The sequence below is a fragment of the Rhinolophus hipposideros genome, assembly GCF_964194185.1.
Source record: "Rhinolophus hipposideros genome assembly, chromosome: 7".
In the NCBI taxonomy this organism is placed as follows: Eukaryota; Metazoa; Chordata; class Mammalia; order Chiroptera; family Rhinolophidae; genus Rhinolophus; species Rhinolophus hipposideros.
In genome coordinates, this window is record NC_138053.1 from 8,115,454 (window position 1) to 8,132,963 (window position 17,510).

Consider the following 17,510-nt stretch of genomic DNA (forward strand, 5'->3'; position numbering starts at 1 on the left):
ACCGACCCCCTAAATTAAGTACACCCTTCTCTGCTCCCACCCCTTTATGACAACATTTATCTCACTATATTGTAATTGTGTCTTATCCTCAACTAGATACGAAGTTCTTCCAGGAGAGAAACCGAGTTCCGATGGACTGTTAATAATCCCCAGTACCAAGCACAGGGCCTGGAACCATGTATGTACGGGTAAAATCTGTGTGAAACGACTCAGTAAAGTAATGAAGGAGTAAGTCGATAAGTGAACAGGCTAAGAACGAACCATAGCTACACCTGAACAGGTGCGCGTCGGGTTCGGCCCCACCCCCGCCCCGGGCTCCGCCCCCGTCTGAACTACATTTCCCAGAAGGCCCCGCGTCCTGGGCATGCGCACCGGAGCGCAAGGAAGCTGCGACGCGGAGTTTCACTCTGGCTGTCTCCTCCTCAGAGTCGGAGCTACAGCCGGAGTCGTGCCCAGGCCGAGCCGGAGCTGCCGCCTCAGCGCGGCAGTGCCCTCAGCCTGCCCCCTCGCCCTCCTCGGCCTCGGTGAGAGCGGGCGGACAGGCCATCTGCCGGTCGCCAGAGATGGGGTCCGGAGGGCGCGGGGGAGACCAAACTGAGTTGGGACCGGAAGGGGGCGGGCGTGGGAGCGTGGGAGGGCTGGGCCCGGCCGGACTGTGGTCCCGGGGAGAGGTCCGGGGAGGGTGCGGAGGCTTGGTCTCCGCACTGAGGATCCCGGAGGCGCGAGTTGGGGAATCAGGACAGGACTCGGCGCCGGGTGGGAGGGTGACCGCCGGGGTGGAAGCCGAGGGGCTGGCAGTGGGCGGGGCGCGGACCCTGGAAGTTGAGGTCGGGCCGGAGGAGTGGACCCCTCCTCACAGGCCGCGGGGGCGGCGGGGATGCTACCACCGGGCTCCCTGCTAGGGGGGGTTCTGCTGGGGTCTGCCTCCAGGCCAGTGCCTGGCTGCAGCGGGGCTGCACTGTGGAGGACTTTGCCACCTGCCTCTGCTGCCCCGACCCAAGGGGTGCCTGCCCTCCGGGAAGCTCCGGTCCCCAGAGACCCCGGGTTCCTTTCGTGGGGCGCACATGTGTGCTGAAGAGGATTTGGGAGACTTTTTCTGGCGCTACCCTTTCATCCCGACTTTGTCAGCCAGCTTCTTCACACTGGTTCCCCTTCCCTGAGTGCCAGGAGCAGTGAAAGTGCTGTGTGCACAGATGCTTGAACCCTTAAGGAACTAAACATATTTTTGCATGCCATCGCAGCCCCTCTAGAGTTCTAGGAGGTGGACTTTCTAAGAGCCAAAAGGAGGCTTTAGTTAAACCATCAGAGTAACTAAAACTAGGTCTCTTGTTCGTTGCTGTGTGACTTTGGCCAGAATTTTACCCTCTCTGGTGTATTGATTTTTCTGGATGCCTACCCTCCAGCCTGGCTTATACAGTCCCATTGGGCTTCAGTATGAAAGGGCTCGTGTGTGTGTGTGTGTGTGTGTGTGTGTGTGTGTGTGTGTGTGTGTTTAAACCATCCCCTTGATTATTGAGTAGGCAGAGGAAGACTACTGTACCTTCTGCTCTGCCAAGGCTGTTGGAAAATAAATCTGGTGGTTTCCAGTCCCCAGCCACAGCACATGGGCCCAACATCTGTGCATTCGCTTTCACTAACTGCTGTTTCTCAATTTAAAACCTGATCATCATCTTCCTTGTTGGCAAAGGTGCCTTGGAATTGGTGTCGCTGAGTCAGCAAGCCTTTCAGATTTGCCTGGTTTTTGTTGTTTGCATTTTATATCAAGATGGGAACTCGAACAAGTCATTCCTCCTAAGGATCTGGTGTCTCCATCAAGAAAGGACAGTTTGTGCCAGCTCTCCAGAGAGAGGAGGTGAGAGCCATGGGGACTTTACATTGCTGTCTTCTCAATCTGGTTTTCAGTAGAGAAGGTGGGGACTGGGCAGGGTAGAATTTGAGGTCTCCAGGATGAAAGTGAGCCCTGGGAGTAGATTGTTGATTGCCAACTCTCAAATAAATTTAAGTGGCTTCTGGCCAACGGCTTCTCCTGTCTAACCAGTCTTAGAGGGTGCTTTCCACATGGTTTGCACTTTAAGACCTGCTTTATGGGGTGAAGAATGAAAGTCATGATTTCTGCATTTGAATTGGAAATTTTTATTTCTTTTTTTTTTTAATGAACCTTTACTGGTGTCATATCAGCTCAGTGCTGGGGGTACAGTGAGGAGCAACAAGAGTTCTGTCCTCTGCGACTTTGTGGTTTGGTGGAAAAGACACCATAGACAGTGACAAGGTGTCAGTGATACAAATTGAGGGGGCACTCCCAGGGAAGAGCCGCCACTCGTCCAGGAAGGGGTTAAAGAGAAGGTGGGAAGGTCAGGAAGGCTTCCGGAAGATGATAACCCAAGGTGAGTTGTGAAGAAGGAGTAGGACTTAGAAAGTAGGGGCAGTAGTCTGGCAGAGGAGTTGGCATATGCAAGTTGTGAAGCTACCCGACATGTCTGGGCCACAGGGAGTAGCTTAGTGTGGCTGGAGCAACAGGATGGGTGTGGAGTAGAGGCTGCTGGGAAGGTGGATAGAGGGCTGAGTGTGGAGGGTTTCGTGGGCCATACCGAGGCTCTGGGGAGCAGAAAGATTTTAGAGGAAGAATTCCATGAGGAGCGTTTTCAATGAGCACACTGGCTGGAAAGTGTGGAATGGGTTAAATTGGATTATTCTCGTTATGACTGTTTCCTTACACCATGCCAGCTTCTGGTAGGGGGACGTAGACATGAGATTTTGCCCTCAGCTTGCTCATAGTCTCATTGATGGACATAAAAAACTGTAACGGACAGAATGCTGTAAACAGGTGTTTTCTTTCAGTTGGGCATATCAAGGCATCATGGAGGTGATGTTTAAATGGGGTCTTGAAAGTTGGGTCAGGTGAGGGTGGGTGGTCAAGTGAATGGGATTCTGCATAGAGCTGAGGTATGGAGGTGGGGAAACGGGATGTATGTGGGGGCAGCATATCATCACTTAAACTCTTTGGGAGAGGGAGGTGTAGATGAAAGAGGGTATTGAAGGGAAGTGCACTGGCAAATACTGTTGATGGGGAGGGACCACACTGCGATGGCCTTTCAATGTCAACCCAAAGAACTTGAACTTTATTCCAGAAATCCAGGGGAGGTGTGGAAGAGACAGAATCAGAACCATACTTCAGGAAGCCCAGCCTTGCACCTGTCTCTGAGGTGGACTAGAGGGATAGACAAGAGTTGGGGAAGCCAGTTGGGAGAGAATATTTATCAAGGTGAGAGGCGTAAAGGTCCCAATTGGATGCTGGCAGTGGGGGCTGAGGAGGGAGGAGAGAGCAAGCCATGGCAGCTGTGGGGCAGTGGGGGAGAAGGTTGAGTCAGGTTTTTCTCCTAACTGCCTGGGACAGAGTGAAGCCAGGGAATCCAGGAGGCGAAGGAGAATTAGGAAGGAAGGTGAGTTTGGCTTCAGACATGTTGAAGGTACCTAAGGTGCCAACAAGGAGACCATGGGCTCGGGAGGAAAGTCCCTCACTCATTCCACACATGTCTACAGAAATTGTGTGCACGGGCTTGCACTGTGTACTTGGTGTACAAAGATGAATTAAATGGTCTCTTTTGTGTGTTTGTTTTAAGTTTTAGCTCAGGTAAGCAGAGAACTAGATTAATACACACTCATCACTGTTCATGCATGGCTTGCTTATATTTATTTGCTAGGTGACGTTTTATCATAAATGGATGCTGGATTTTGTCAAATACTTTTTCTGCATCTCTTGGTTACAATAAGATTTTTTTCCTTCCTTTTGTTTATGTGGTGTGTCACATTAATTGATTTGTGAATATTGAACCAACCTTGCATCCCAGGAATAAATCCCACTTGATCATGGTGTATGTTCTGTTATTTGTAATGAATGTAGTAAGCTTCTGTATTCCAATCACCCAAAAGCTTGGGACTTGAAACAAAATATACATCTAATCATGCGATCTTTCTTCCCATTCCATCCTGAGATGACCATTATCCCCTCCCTTTCATTTTCATATAGTTTTATTGTATCTATGTATCCCTAAGGAAAGGAAACAAAATATTACTTCGCTAAGATTTATCCATATTATTGCATGTCATATGGTTGAGGTGTTTTGACTACTACTGTCCCACGGTGTGAGCACACCACAGTGAATGCATCTCATCTTCCAGTGATGGGTACTTCCAGTTTCCATGTTTTAGCTGTTGCAAGCGTGTTGCTCTGAACATTTCCACATACATCTCATGTTGTATGTGTGCAAGAGTCTTTCTTGGGTATGAACTTAAGGGTAATATCTTGCTGGGTCATCTGTTAAATACATGTTCAACTTTTATAGATATTGCCAGATTGTTTTCTGAGGTGGTTGTACCAATTTACTCTCTGCCAGCAGCAGTGTATGGGATTTCCAGTTGCTCCCCATTCTTGCCAACATTTGATATGGGCAGACTTTTTTATTTTTGCCCATTGAATGGGTATCAAATGGGATCTTGGGGGTCTTGATTTCTATGTCCCTGAGCCCTGACATTGAACATCTCTTCATAAGTTTATTGGTATTTGTGTTTCCTGTGAAATATTTGTTCATGTCTTTTGCCAATTTTTCTGTAGAGTGTTTAGTGTTTTATTATTATTGATTTGTAGGAGTTCTTTATATACGTTGATTTTAATCCTTCATGCATATTGCAAAAATTTTCTTCCAGCTTGTAACTTATCTTTCTGCTGTCTCTAAGGCACTTTTGTTGAACAGCCAGTCTTAATTTTAACATAGTGAAATGTATTTTTTCATTTATAGTCAGTGTTCTGCTTGTCTTGTTTAAAAAATCTTTGCCAGACCATATCCTTGCCTTGAGGGAGCCTGTGCCATCGTGGAGGAGACAAGTAGATGATTGCATTCAGATGTGGCAAGGACTTTGATTGTGAGAAGTGGCCACTTCTCCCCGCGGGGCAGGAGTGGTTGTAGGAATGATTTCACAGTGTAGAGTCACAAGCTGGGAATTAAGGGAGGAGAACGTGAACAGGCAGGGTGGACACTCTGTGGGGCGATGAGGGGCATGAAACAGCCTGGCCTATTCTGGGTCCTCCCTGAGTTCCCGTTGGCTGGAGCAGAGGGCTGGAGGGGCTTAGGCAGAGCATCTGAGGAATGATTTGGGTGATCTGCACACATGGGATTATTGAAGCCATGGGAACAGATAAGAGGATCTCGGGGATGTGTAGAAAGGGGAGAGCAGGGCCTGATTTCCTGACACAGGGAAAGGTGTTGACGCCTGGTGTGGCTCTGGGAAGCAGTGAGGGTTCCTAGGGGCGGCCCTGACAGCATGCTGCCTGCTGTGCTATTGGGTGACGTATTACATCGTCAGGTGTTGGGCAAAGACTGACATGTCTGCAGAGAGCAGAGCCTTTCGTTGGTGAGGCTAGCCAGAGACATAGGCACTCTTGTACTTTTTGATAGAGAAACGGATTCAGAGAAGTGTTTCTCAACTCTAGGACAGTGGGAACACAGTGATAGATGTTGGCGAGGAAGTAGGGCAGGGGTTGACCAAACACATGGCTTACTGCCTGTCTCTGTTAATAAAGTTTTATTGGAACACAACCACTCCAGTTAGTTTACAGATCATTTATAGCTGTGTTCGCATTACAGTGCCCGAGTGTGATAGTTGCGAGACACCCTAAGTTCTGCAAAGCCTAAAATAAGTAGTTTCTGGCCCTTTATAGGGAAAGTTTGCTGAATCCTGCCATGGGAGTCATGGTAACTGGTCACCTGGAGAGTGTGTACCAGCTAGTTGTTTCTGGATGAATAATGGATCTAGGCCAGGCCTGCAAATGTTGCCAATTTAGCTGGTTTTCAAGAAGCTGGAAATAGGGATTTTAAAAAAATGGTGAATATTCCAATTTTTAAACATCAACTCAATTGAAAAACAAGAATGGAAAACTGTAGGCCACGGAAAACACATCTGGCAGGCCTATTTGTTCAGCATCAGTTTATCTCTTCTGTCTTGATGGACTCTGGAAACAGATTTGGGTTTACTTATTCCTGCATATTCTTGGTCAGGTTGCGTATCTTCTTTTGCCTCACTTTTCTCATGTATAAAATAGAGATAATACATACTTTCCCCCGGGATTGTGAAGCTTAAATGAGGACACTTAGAAGGTAGTTAGCACAGGGCCTGGTGTGTAGTAAGCTCTTGGTCGGCAGTCATTGCTGTTATTACTGCAGGTGGTCAGGTTGCTCCGGACAGAGAAGGAACAGCAGGTTCTAGGTGCTGGTGGAGGAGGTCGCCCAGAAGGGAATTGTAGGTTGCTGGGGCCTGCCCCTGGCCACCCATGGCTTTCTGAGCCCTTTTTGGAAGGTTCTGCTTCGACCTTTCCCTGGAGGACTCTAGGCCACCACCAGCCGGAAAAGGAGCTGTCACTTCCCTTCTCAGCGGCCCAGTGTGCAAGGAACAAGTCCTGTGTTAGTTTCCTTGTGTCTCTTAGAAACCTGGTAAGTTCTCGGAGGCACTGGCCGGAGCCGTCTCTTTTCAAGACAAAAGTCCCATCTTGCAGTGTGCACCTATTAGAACAGTTAGGTACCCGGATGATCTGCTTTATGCATTTTTTTGGAACTCAGGGATCCGGGCATGTGTTTTGATAACCAGGAGGTGCCATGGTTCTTTGACAAGGCCTGTTATTGTGAAACCCCACTGGGGTAGTAGCAGCCATTTAAAGTAATGATGGTAAGTAACGGTAGTGCTGGTTTGGTTTATGTTTATGATCTTTTAGAAGTATGGGGCATCTTAAAGAGATTTGTTTCTGATAACAGAAGTTATACTTTCTCACTTTAGAAAATGTGAAAAGTTCAGATATGTAAGTCAGTTGAACAAAAGGTCTCCTATAGTTTCTCTGTTCAAAGGCAGCCATTGTTAACACTTGGGTCCATTTCTATTGAGTTTTCTTTATGCTTCTCTTTTACCTAGTTAAAATGGTGCGGTGGCGAATATCTTTATATTGAAGTTTTTCTATAACCTCCTCAGTTAGATTCTTAATTATTGGATCGAAACAAGTGAACATTTTTAAACCTCCTGGTGCATATTACCCAACTGCATGTTGGAAAAGTTTTATCCTTCCCAGCCGTATGAAGTCTCAGTGTGTTATTGCCAGCACTGAGTACTGAAATTAAGTTATTTTTACTATTTTGATAGGCATAAGGTGATATTCCACTGTTTTAAATGTATCTTAAAAGCAACACTTCTAGTAAAGTAGAACATTTCTTTGATGCGTTTGTGTGCAGGACGTGACCTTCCCGGGTCTGTGGGAAGGCTCCCTCACAGTGCCCCGGTGGCAAGCTGTATTATAAGAAGTCTTTGAAGGTCATGCTCTACTTAACGGGTCATGCTCACTGTCAGCTGGTGGGGTGTGGAGTTTCAGGCCATGCTTTTTGGAAAGGGCCCCAAAGTGAGGCAGCTTAGGAAATAGGACTTGAAGTCACCTGGTGTCACTGGTTTGCAGTCTGTGCTCCTCAGAACTCTTCTGTTCCGCAAAAGAGCTTCCTGGGCCTCTCGGAAATAGGAATGGAGGCTACCTCTGTGTCAAACAGAGCACTTCACATTTCTGTGTTTTACATATTGACAGGTGGCGTATAGTCACGTTTGGAAAAGGGTTCTGCTGCTTATAAAAGGCTGGAAAAGCCATCCAACCACCTGAGTAGGAGAGCCTAGTGAAGGGGAGGTGACTGTCGCACGGTCACTGAGCGAATGGGAGACTGAGTGGAGCAGAGTGTGAGCCAAGGAGAGGGGCTGAGAGGTTGTGTTCATGTCCACTCAGGACAGCAGGGGCGGGCCAGGTGCTGCCAGTGGCGTGGATTGAAGAGTAAACTGCCAGGCTCAGGGGCGGGCCGAGCTGTCGTGTTCCCGCGGGCTTCGGAGGGGTGAAACGGGGTCCTCCTTCACGTGTGGCAACTTGACAGTCACTCAGTCTGAACACCAGTTTAAAAACCACACCCAGGGCCTTCTTCCCACTGTGGTGGGATCTGTTTGTATGGTTCCCCCACTCGAAGGCACACGACCAGGCAGGATAATTTTCACTCAAATTCTTGTGCCATCTCAGATCTTGTTCTAAAGCTTTCCTAAATCCTCTGGGAGTAGAAAGCCTCTTAGACACGGTACCTTTTTCTGTTGTGTGAAAACGCCTTTCTGGTAGAATGGCAGATTCCTCTGTGCCTCCAAGCCGCTGTGGACAGGGCTTTGCAGTTCAGTCTGACAAGAGAATGCAGATGAAAGCAGGATGGGTTCTTTGTGGTCAAAGTTATTGATATTAAAAAAAAAAAATTATGGGCCGTCCTGGTGGCTCAGGTGGTTGGAGTGCGGTGCTCCTAAAGCCAAGGTCTCTGGTTTGCTTCCCACATGGGCCAGTGAGCTGTGCCCTCTACAGCTAAGACTGAACAACGGCTGTCCCTGGAACTCGGCTGCCACGAGCTGCCACGAGCTGCCACAAGCAACCTGTGGCCAGCCGGCGAGAGCGGAGTGGGGTCAGGGGGAGGCGAAAGAAGGGAAAAAATACATAAATAACTTTGATCGTAAAAGGTAATATGACCATCATAGGATATTCACAAGTGCAGAAAGAGGTGAAAAAATAACCAACAACAACAAGCCTATAATTACATCACTCCTATTAACGTTTCAGAGTGGTTCCTTCTGGCCTTTTAAAAATTATTTTATGTAAGATTGAAAGAACATAGGTTTTATAGTATCACCGACTGGCCACCTGACCTTGGGTAAGTTCTTAATTTCTTTTGGCTTCAGTTCTCTCATTGACAGTAAGTAGGTGCTCAGTAAATGGCATACCTGTCTGGGAGCATAGTGTGTGCAGTTATATATGCTTTAGTTTTGATCCGTCGTGGGCCTTATCTTAGGTCTGTCTGTAGGCCTTTTGTATACCTTTTTCAGGACTCCGTTCCATCATTAGGACGTACCACAAATTTATTTAAGAATTCCATTATTGTAAGGTGTTTAGGTTGCTTCCAGATTGAGGCTTGTTTCCATGGCCAATGATAATAATAATAATTTTCATAGTTAAAAATACTAAATAGCTCTTGTCATGAGGAGCTGAAACAAATTGGGTTTTTGAGCTGCAGTTTCCGGATGGCAGAGGTCGTTGTAGGGAAGAGGTGCGTTAACGGCTGCTGTCTGCGCATACTTGCTGTGTCCCTCTGGAATGCCAGTGGGCATTTCTGGGCAGTGCCTCAGACACCCTGCCCCTGGAGTAGAACGCTCTCCTCTCTCTTGTCCCCTGGTGTTTCAGACCCTCTTGGCTGTTGGGCCCTGAAGAGCTACCGCCCCAGCTTTGGGTCAGCCGTAGCTCTGTCCGCAGGGTGTTCCTGTTCCAGTGGGGGGTAGACGCTGAAACCAAAGAGAAGTGGCTCAGGAGGGTGGAGTCAGCACTGTCTGGTGAGGGTGGGTCGAAGGGCTCAGGAGCGGCCTGCTGTGGCCAAGTCTGGAAAGATGGACATGCTTTGTGGGGGCGTAAGTGGAGAGAGGAAGGGAGACTAGACACATGCACCATAGGATCAGTGGCTGGGAGGTGGGAAATGCCTCTGAATGTCTGGTACTTGGTAGAATTTGACGTGGCTGGACACAAGCTGAGCCTTTGGTCTGAGTGGGGACAGCGGCCGGCCTGGAGGGGCTGTACCATGACTGCTTCATCTCTGTGTCTCCAGTACTGAGACACGGCCGGGACCATGGTGGGCCCTCGGTCTGCGGAGGCTGAACACGTTCATGAAAAGTTTTAGCTCAAGTTCTCAGCTGTATTTCTCAGAATGTTTGGCAAAGTTCTGCGAGTTGGTTCATCAGGGGATGTGTGGACATGCTGGAACATACTAGGTGTGGACATGGGAGGCTTCTGTCGCCGGAGAGATGAGTGATTCCTGCCCGGCGGTGCCAGGAGGAAAGTCCAGACTCAGGAGTAATTGGCTCTGAAACCAGGCCTGTGATTTGTACCAGGATGTGGTTCCAGAAACTCCTAATTACAGGCCCTGAGCTAATAAACCAGCCAGTCAGCCCGAGGGCATTCCAGGTCTGATCCTCCAGAGTGGGGTACGCTTTTATTGGAGCAGTCGCTGGCTCGGTGGCAGCCCTGGCACCCACAGGTGTGCTCAGTTATTTCAGGGCTGACTCATCGCCTGCATTTTCATGCTGTGCGTCTCAGTGCTGCCCTAGGCTGCCACTCCTCACCCCCACTTGCAGGGTGGGGAGATACTGGGGTTGAGAGGCCCCGGGAAAGGAGAGAGGCCAAGATCTGCTGATAGCAGCTGTGTGCTGGGTGCTCTGTACACATCTATGCTTTGATCCCCATGCAAAGCACTTAGAATAGATGTTGGCATCTCCACTGCCAATGGAAGAAAGTGAACTTGGAGAGCTTAGGAACCTTCATCAGGATGACACAGTGAATAGAGTTGACGGCAGAGCCCATGACTGTTCCTTTTCATGTCATGCTCCAGCTCTGCCTTCCTTGGAGGGTGGTGGTCTGGGCCTTTTTATTGAGATCTTGATGGTATAGTGCAATGGTAGGGATAGCAGTGAAAGCCCTGGCTCCCAGCCTTATGACTAGCCGCGTAAGCAAGTTAGTCACTGCAGCTACCTGGGCCTCGGTTTTCTCGTCTGCAAAATGGGGATAAACTTTGATGTCTGTACTTTTAGGGGGTTGTGTGGGACTCAGAGCAGGTGGTATGACTGGGAACCCTATTGGCACCAGCCTGCATGAGCATGGGGTAAGAGGGCTTGAGATGAGGGTTCCTCTCTCTTCTTCCTTCTCCCTTTCTAAGCGGGGCTTGTGAGTGGAGCCCAAGGTGTAGAGTTCAGGCTGGGGCGTCAGAGCCGATCGATCTGGGTTTGCTCTCTGTGCTGTCACTTAGCAGTGTGTGTGTGACCTTCAATAAGACCTTGACGGCTTCGAGCTTTGGTTTCTTGTCCATAAAGTGGGAGAAGTACTATCACGTCAGTCCATTAGGCTTCAGTGAAACAAGCCCATTTGGTGTTTGTCACTAAATGTTGGTCCTGTATCTGTCGCACTCTAGGAACTGGCGCCCTGGGGGACCGCCAAGGCACGGTGCATTCACAGACTTCCTTGTGCCTTCACACAGCTGCAGGTGCATAGAATCAGTGTCCACTTCCACTCAGCCGTGTTTTGCACTGACGTGTTTAAGACCACGTGACCAGGCCTATGCTGGGGTTGGTGACACAGCTCTGGCTGGGGCAGACTCCCTGGGTTGCTCACTGGGGCAGGAGTGGGGGCAGAAAGGCACAGACGTCCTCGTACCCGTATGTGAGTGTGCATAGAGCTCTGGGTGGTGCTGTACAGGAGAAGCTCATGTGCTGGGGCCCAGGGAAGCCTCCCTGAATGCCAGGCCGGGCCTGAGGGACGAGGAGAGTGTGGAGGGAAGAGGACGGGTCAGAGCGACTGGAAGGAGAGTGTCTTGAGTGATGGGTGGCAGCTCTGTGGACCTGACCGCTGGGCAGAGGTGCAGGCACCGGCAGGGAGTGGGGTGCAGGGAGGCCAGCGTCAGCAGCCGGGAGATTTTAATCTTTACCGGAGACATCCTGTTAGGTTCATGGTGCCTTCTGGGGACTGTGTCTGGAGACCCAGGTGGAGCTGGGACCCGTGCTGCGAGTCCCAGCTCTGCCATAGAGCCTCTGGGGGTCTTTGAGCCCTGCTCCTTTCTGAGATAGGAGATTTTTTCCCATCTGTAGCAGGTAGTTTGTTTGGGTCTCGCAAACCGGCTTTGGAAACGACAGACTCGTCACGCAGGTGTAAGGGGTCATCGTGTCTACAAGAGATTTGGAGTGACTCATAAAACTTGATACAGTGTATCAAATACATGGTGATGGAAGGGGACCTGCCTCTGGGTGGTGCACACAGTGTGACATATAGATGATGTATACAGAATTGTATGCCTGAAGCCTGTGTAACTTGACTAACCATTGTCACCCCGATAAACTTTATAGAAACAAACAAACAAACATCCAGTAGAAAAGGATATGTTTAGTAGTGGGCCAGAGGGAAATTACTGGTAAAAAGGCAGAAGCTGGGCCAATGAGCACCCAAAGCTCACTTCACTGTATCTTGCTGAGCGTTTGCAGAGGTAGGTAGACTGCTTGACTGACTTTTCCTGCTCATCTGAGCAAAGAGACAGGATCAGGTACTAGATTCGCGCTGCCCGTAAAATATTAGCGGGGGGAAAAGTGACTGTGGAAAGGGAGAGGTTTTTCCTTGCACTGAGGCTCACTCTGGCAGGGCCACTTTGTACGTCGATAACTGCTCGTTTGTCCTGTTCACAGAGCTGCTGGAAGCACTGGGCAATGAACTGGAGACTGCAGCCCAGAGGGGTCTGAAGCCGTTTGGGAAAGCAGAGGGAGTCCTGGGGAAGATGGCCATGGCCCCAAGCCCTTCCCTGGCTCAGACGTACACCAGCCCCGTGGCTGTGGCCGTGTGGGAATGGCAGGACGGGCTGGGCATCTGGCACCCCTACAGCGCCGCTGTCTGTAGCTACATTGAGCAGCAGTTCCTACAGCAAAAGGGCCAGCGCTTCGGTGTCGGGAGCCTGGCACACAGCATCCCCTTGGGCCAGGCCGACCCCTCGCTGGCCCCGTACATCATCGACCTCCCCAGCTGGACTCAGTTCCGCCAGGACACTGGTAAGACACATTCTGCCTCTGGTACCAGTCCGAGCGCCTGCTGAGGGCTGGGCACCCTGCTAGGTGTTGGGGTTACAAAACTGACGCTCAGAGCTCAGGTGTGCCCCTGAAATGCACGTGGTTGGGAGGGCGGGTGTTGCGTGATAGCAGGTACCACACACGTGAGATGTACAGAAAGTCCTCACTTAACGTCATCCATAGGTTCTGTGACTTGAAGTGAAATGACATATAACCAAACCCATTTTACCACAGGTTCATAGATAGAAACAAGAATTCATTTCCTCCGGCATCTCATCAACATTGGAATGAAATGATGTTATTCGTTATTGGAGGACCTGCTGGTCGTCTAGAGGGGCCCTGGGAGCACAGTGCAGAGGCCCTCCTAGCGCTGCCTCCCCACCCCGACCTCCAACCCCCACACCAGGAATGCCTGCCTCCACCTGCAGAGGTGTGAGGCTCGCGCTGGCAGGCAGCTGGCACGGAGGCGGTGTGCCACGCTCGTTAACGGGCCCAGACATGCGTTCTGGCTCCAGTGCGCCACAGCTGTGTGACCTGGGGAGGTTGCCTCACTCCCTGTGCACTCACAGTTCGTGTTTCTGTATGTTTCGATCAGTACTACTGAGAATGGGGCCACTAACTTCCTCCCAGAGCTGTGCCCTGAACCTTTAATGCACGGTGATTTTGTCCCCCAGGACATTGAACCGTGTCTGGTGACATTTTTGATTGTCATGACTGTGGGACAGGGTGCTACTGGCATCTGGTGGGTAGAAGCCAGGGATGCTGCTAAGCGTCCTATAATGCGCAGGACCAGCCCTGTGACAAAGGATCATGGGCTCAGAATGTCACTTGTGCCTAGACTGAGAAGCCATGTTTTGATTCCTGTAGCAGTGAGTAAGGAGGAAGGCTTCCAATAAGCTGGATACAGATAAAAGTCCCTGCCTTCATGACGTTTGCAAGCAACTGAGAAAGGCAGCAGACAAGATAAATAGTGTGTAAATTGTTGTTGTGTCAGACAGCAGTAAGTGTTAACCAGGGAGTGGAAATGTCAAGTGTTGGGAGCAGTTGATTTGAAGTGCGAGCTTAGGTGGCACTGGCAAGGGATGAGACAGAGCTGAAGGAGGGCTGAGAGGGAGGCGGCGCATTGTGCAGGGCCTTCCAGTCCCTTAAAGCGACTGCTTGTTTTCTGAAAGAGGGCGCCAGGGAATGATTTGGGCCCAGAAGTGACATAATCTGATCTGGGGCTAAGTGTTTCCCTGTGGCTGTTGTGGAGACCGGGTGGAAGGTAATTGCCGTGATCATCTTTTGGCAAGTGCGATGGGAATCACGGCCCAAACTGATGTTTTTTTCCTCCTTAATCTTCAGCTTTGATTTTATTAAGAATATAAGCTAACCACAGGGTGTTACCCAATAGTTGCTACTTGAGAAGTCAAAGGGAATGAGTGGTACATCCATGTAAGAGAATTATGTAACAATTAGTAATCAGTTTTACAACGTTTTAGAGACATAAGAAATACTTATGGCTTAATACATGAAAATAGTAGGAAAAGTTTTCAGTATGATTGTCAGTCAGTTCCCTGAACCCTGATGTACAGCCTAGAAGACTAGATGGGAAGAAATGCAATGTAATATAAATTGTGTGCTTTTCTCTTGGTGGTTAGATTATGGATGATTTAATTTTCTTGATACTTTGTTTGCAGTTTTGTTTTTTGTTTGCAGTTTTGGGGAAGGGGAACAGGACTTTATTGGGGAACAGTGTGTACTTCCATGACTTTTTTTCCAAGTCAAGTTGTTGTCCTTTCAATCTTAGTTGTGGAGGGCGCAGCTCAGCTCCAGGTCCAGTTGCCGTTGCTAGTTGCAGGGGGCGCAGCCCACCATCCCTTGTGGGAGTCGAACCGGCAACCCACGGTTGAGAGGACAAGCTCCAACCAACTGAGCCATCCGGGAGCTCAGCGGCAGCTCAGCTCAAGATTGCCGTGTTCAATCTTAGTTGCAGCGGGTGGAGCCCACCATCCCTTGCGGGACTCGAGGAGTCGAACTGGCAACCTTGTGGTTGAGAGCCCACTGGCCCATGTGGGAATTGAACCGGCAGCCTTCAGAGTTAGGAGCACGGAGCTCCAACCGCCTGAGCCACCGGGCCGGCCCTGTTTGCAGTTTTTTAAGTGAGGCTATATAGGTTTCATCGTTAGAAATGTTATCTTTAAAAGCCTCATTGAGTCTGAGCCACAGCTGTCCTTTGACCTAAGCTGCCAGCACTTCTCTGCCCAGGATCACAGATACCCCGCTGCCACTTGGTCCCTTTGGGCCACGGTTCCTTTCCCTAAAGAGAGCGCTGTATCTTTTACCCAATTTGGCAAGAATAACCAATGCCATCCTTTAGGGCAGATGGCACCGTGACCCTGTAAATACACTGAGATCATACCAGTTTATTTTGGTTGTAGAAAAAAAATCCCTTTGTTTTGGGGACGCCAGCAAACTAACCATTACTGTGTGACGCTGCTTATGAAACAGGCACCATGCGGGCCGTGCGGAGACACCTGTTCCCCCAGCATTCAGCCCCCGGCCAGGGCATCGTGTGGGAGTGGCTGAGTGACGACGGCTCCTGGACAGCCTATGAAGCCAGCGTCTGTGACCATCTGGAGCAGCAGGTGGCCAGGGGCAACCAGCTCGTGGACTTGGCACCCCTGGGCTACAACTACACCGTCAACTATGCCACCCACGTGCAGACCAACAAGACTTCGCTTTTCTGCCGTAGCGTGCGGCGCCAAGCAGGACCCCCTTACCCAGTGACCACCGTCATCGCTCCACCGGGCCACACGGGAGTCGCCTGCTCTTGCCATCAGTGCCTCAGCGGCGGTGGAACTGGCCCCGTGTCAGGCCGCTACCGCCACTCCATGACCAGCCTCCCCGCATACCCTGTCCCCCAGCCCTCCAACAGGACCGCCATTGTCTTTGGGGCACACCAGGCCTTCGCCCCATACAACAAGCCCTCACTCTCGGGGGCTAGGTCTGCGCCTAGGCTGAACACCACCAACCCCTGGGGTGGGGCGCCGCCCTCCCTGGGGAGCCAGCCCCTTTACTGCTTCAGCCTCCCCCACCTGGGACCACAGCACCAGCCCCCAGGACCACCCACTGCCAGTGGAGCCAGGTACTTGTGTTACTGGGGGCCGCTGTGTCCCTCGGGGGGCCTTGTCAGCAGGCTTGGGGTTTGCTTTCACTTAGTTAGGGAGACTCATCCCAATGCCTGCAAGCCTGGCACCTGCTTCCCTGGTGTCCCTACCATGTCGTCGTCTCCTTTGCCTTGCCTCCCACAGAGCCCACCTGCCCTCTGGGACGTGAGTGCTGCTAGTTGCCACGTGGGTTAAAACCAGTCGTCTCTGTTCACTCGGGAGAATCGGGCCCTCTGTGTAGAGCAGTGAACCACCTTCCGGCTGTGGCCACGTAGCTGGTGCCATGTGCCTGAGACATTTCACTGACGCCTGTGTGCCAGGCACAGAGGACAGACAGGGAAGGTTCAGTGCCCTCCCTAAGCCCACAGTCTTGTCCAAAGGAAGGCTGTGAGCTCAGTTTTGATGCTTAAACGCTGGTTGAGGGGAGAGCAAAGTGTTGAGTGTGGGGGTGGGAGCAGCAGGTGACAGGACGGCTCTGAGGCTGATGCAGTCCAGTGTCCGGCAGAGCTCTCTGCACCTGGAGAAAGGTGAGGCGATGGGCCCTATTCAGACCAGGTGGCACTTCAGAGTGAGCCAGGCTCCTTGAGTGGCGCTGTGGGGGTGTTCCCGGGGTGCTCGGAGACCTGTGACTGGTGAGGGCCTCGTCATTGATCGTTACTCAGTGTTGGGTTTGGAGACCATTTTGAGAATTCAGAGTCGTAGTGGGATGGGGGCTGATTTCTGAAAGAGGGTGACCTGGGCAGGTGGTGACTGGAGGTGCGGGCCCATGGCTGCCCTGTCTCCCAGGGGTCAGCATCTTGCTGATTGGCACTGACTCAGCCAGTCAGCATCGTGGTGCTGCCGTGCTCACCCAGCCGCGGCCCTGCCCACTTGACCGCAATGAGGGCTGATGTCCTAGTGTGGCCGAGACCTCAGCAGCTTCTTGGGCCTCTCGCATTTTCCCAAGCTGGGTTTCCGAGGACCCTGCCAGCTTTGATAAGACACAGTGACAAGTGCCATTTGCTGAGCACACCTTCTAGCTGCCCCGTTGAGCAGGCTATGTGAGTGATTGCACTAATCCTCGTAACGGCCACATGGGGGATGGTGCTTACGGGTGAGGTACTTACAGGTAAGCTGAGGAGCTTACGGGTAAACACATTGAGGCAGGCTGACGAGATTGGCAGCACAGCCGCCAAATGCAGAGCTGGGATTAAACCCAGGCCCCAGAGCGGCCGTGTGGGACACGTGGAGTTCTTGAAGCTCTCTGAAAGGCGGAGTGAGAGGAAGGCAGACGACATCCCGAGGGAAGAGCGGAGAGATTGGCAGAGAGGAGAGATGGGTCTCGGATGGCTCAGGGCATCTCCTCCCTGGAGTTGGGGCGTGTGGATCAGATCTGTCTGGGAATGGGCGCCTTCTCTGTGGCCTTTGACATAGAAATAAGGAAGCAGGACTGCGTGCTCGCCCAGTCCTTGGTAAGGGCAGACTTTTAGAGAAAAGTGTGCTGTGTCTGCCAGCCCAGAATGATTATCAGCAGCGCGAGAGCTATTAGGTTGGCTTTGGCAAGCCTTCTGGGGTTCTTAAGTTCTTAAAATTATTTTGAGGCAAATTTCTAGATGGTTCTAGAGCTGGGGTTCTGGGATTAAGCCAGGTGACTTAATAGGCTTGGTTGCTTTCTCCCAGTGTGTGGCTCCTGTT

The 17,510-nt window shown here is 50.8% G+C and overlaps 1 protein-coding gene across 8 annotated transcripts in view; it reads left to right on the forward strand.

Annotated features, from left to right (window-relative positions):
* The first annotated feature begins 374 nt into the window (after nucleotides 1-374).
* DTX2 (deltex E3 ubiquitin ligase 2) overlaps nucleotides 375-17,510 on the forward strand; it is a 36,699-nt gene continuing 19,563 nt past the window's right edge. For 2 of the 8 annotated variants that reach the window (XM_081053370.1, XM_081053373.1), the window contains exons 1-4: nucleotides 375-524; nucleotides 1,688-1,852; nucleotides 12,313-12,669; nucleotides 15,178-15,814. In XM_081053370.1, coding sequence (XP_080909496.1) covers nucleotides 12,402-12,669; nucleotides 15,178-15,814 — 905 coding nt within the window. In that variant the 5' untranslated portion in view covers nucleotides 375-524; nucleotides 1,688-1,852; nucleotides 12,313-12,401. Of the gene's footprint in view, nucleotides 525-740; nucleotides 765-1,687; nucleotides 1,853-3,128; nucleotides 3,263-12,312; nucleotides 12,670-15,177; nucleotides 15,815-17,510 lie in introns of those variants that run through there. The other 6 variants (XM_081053372.1, XM_081053375.1, XM_081053376.1 and 3 more) reach the window with 6 other exon arrangements.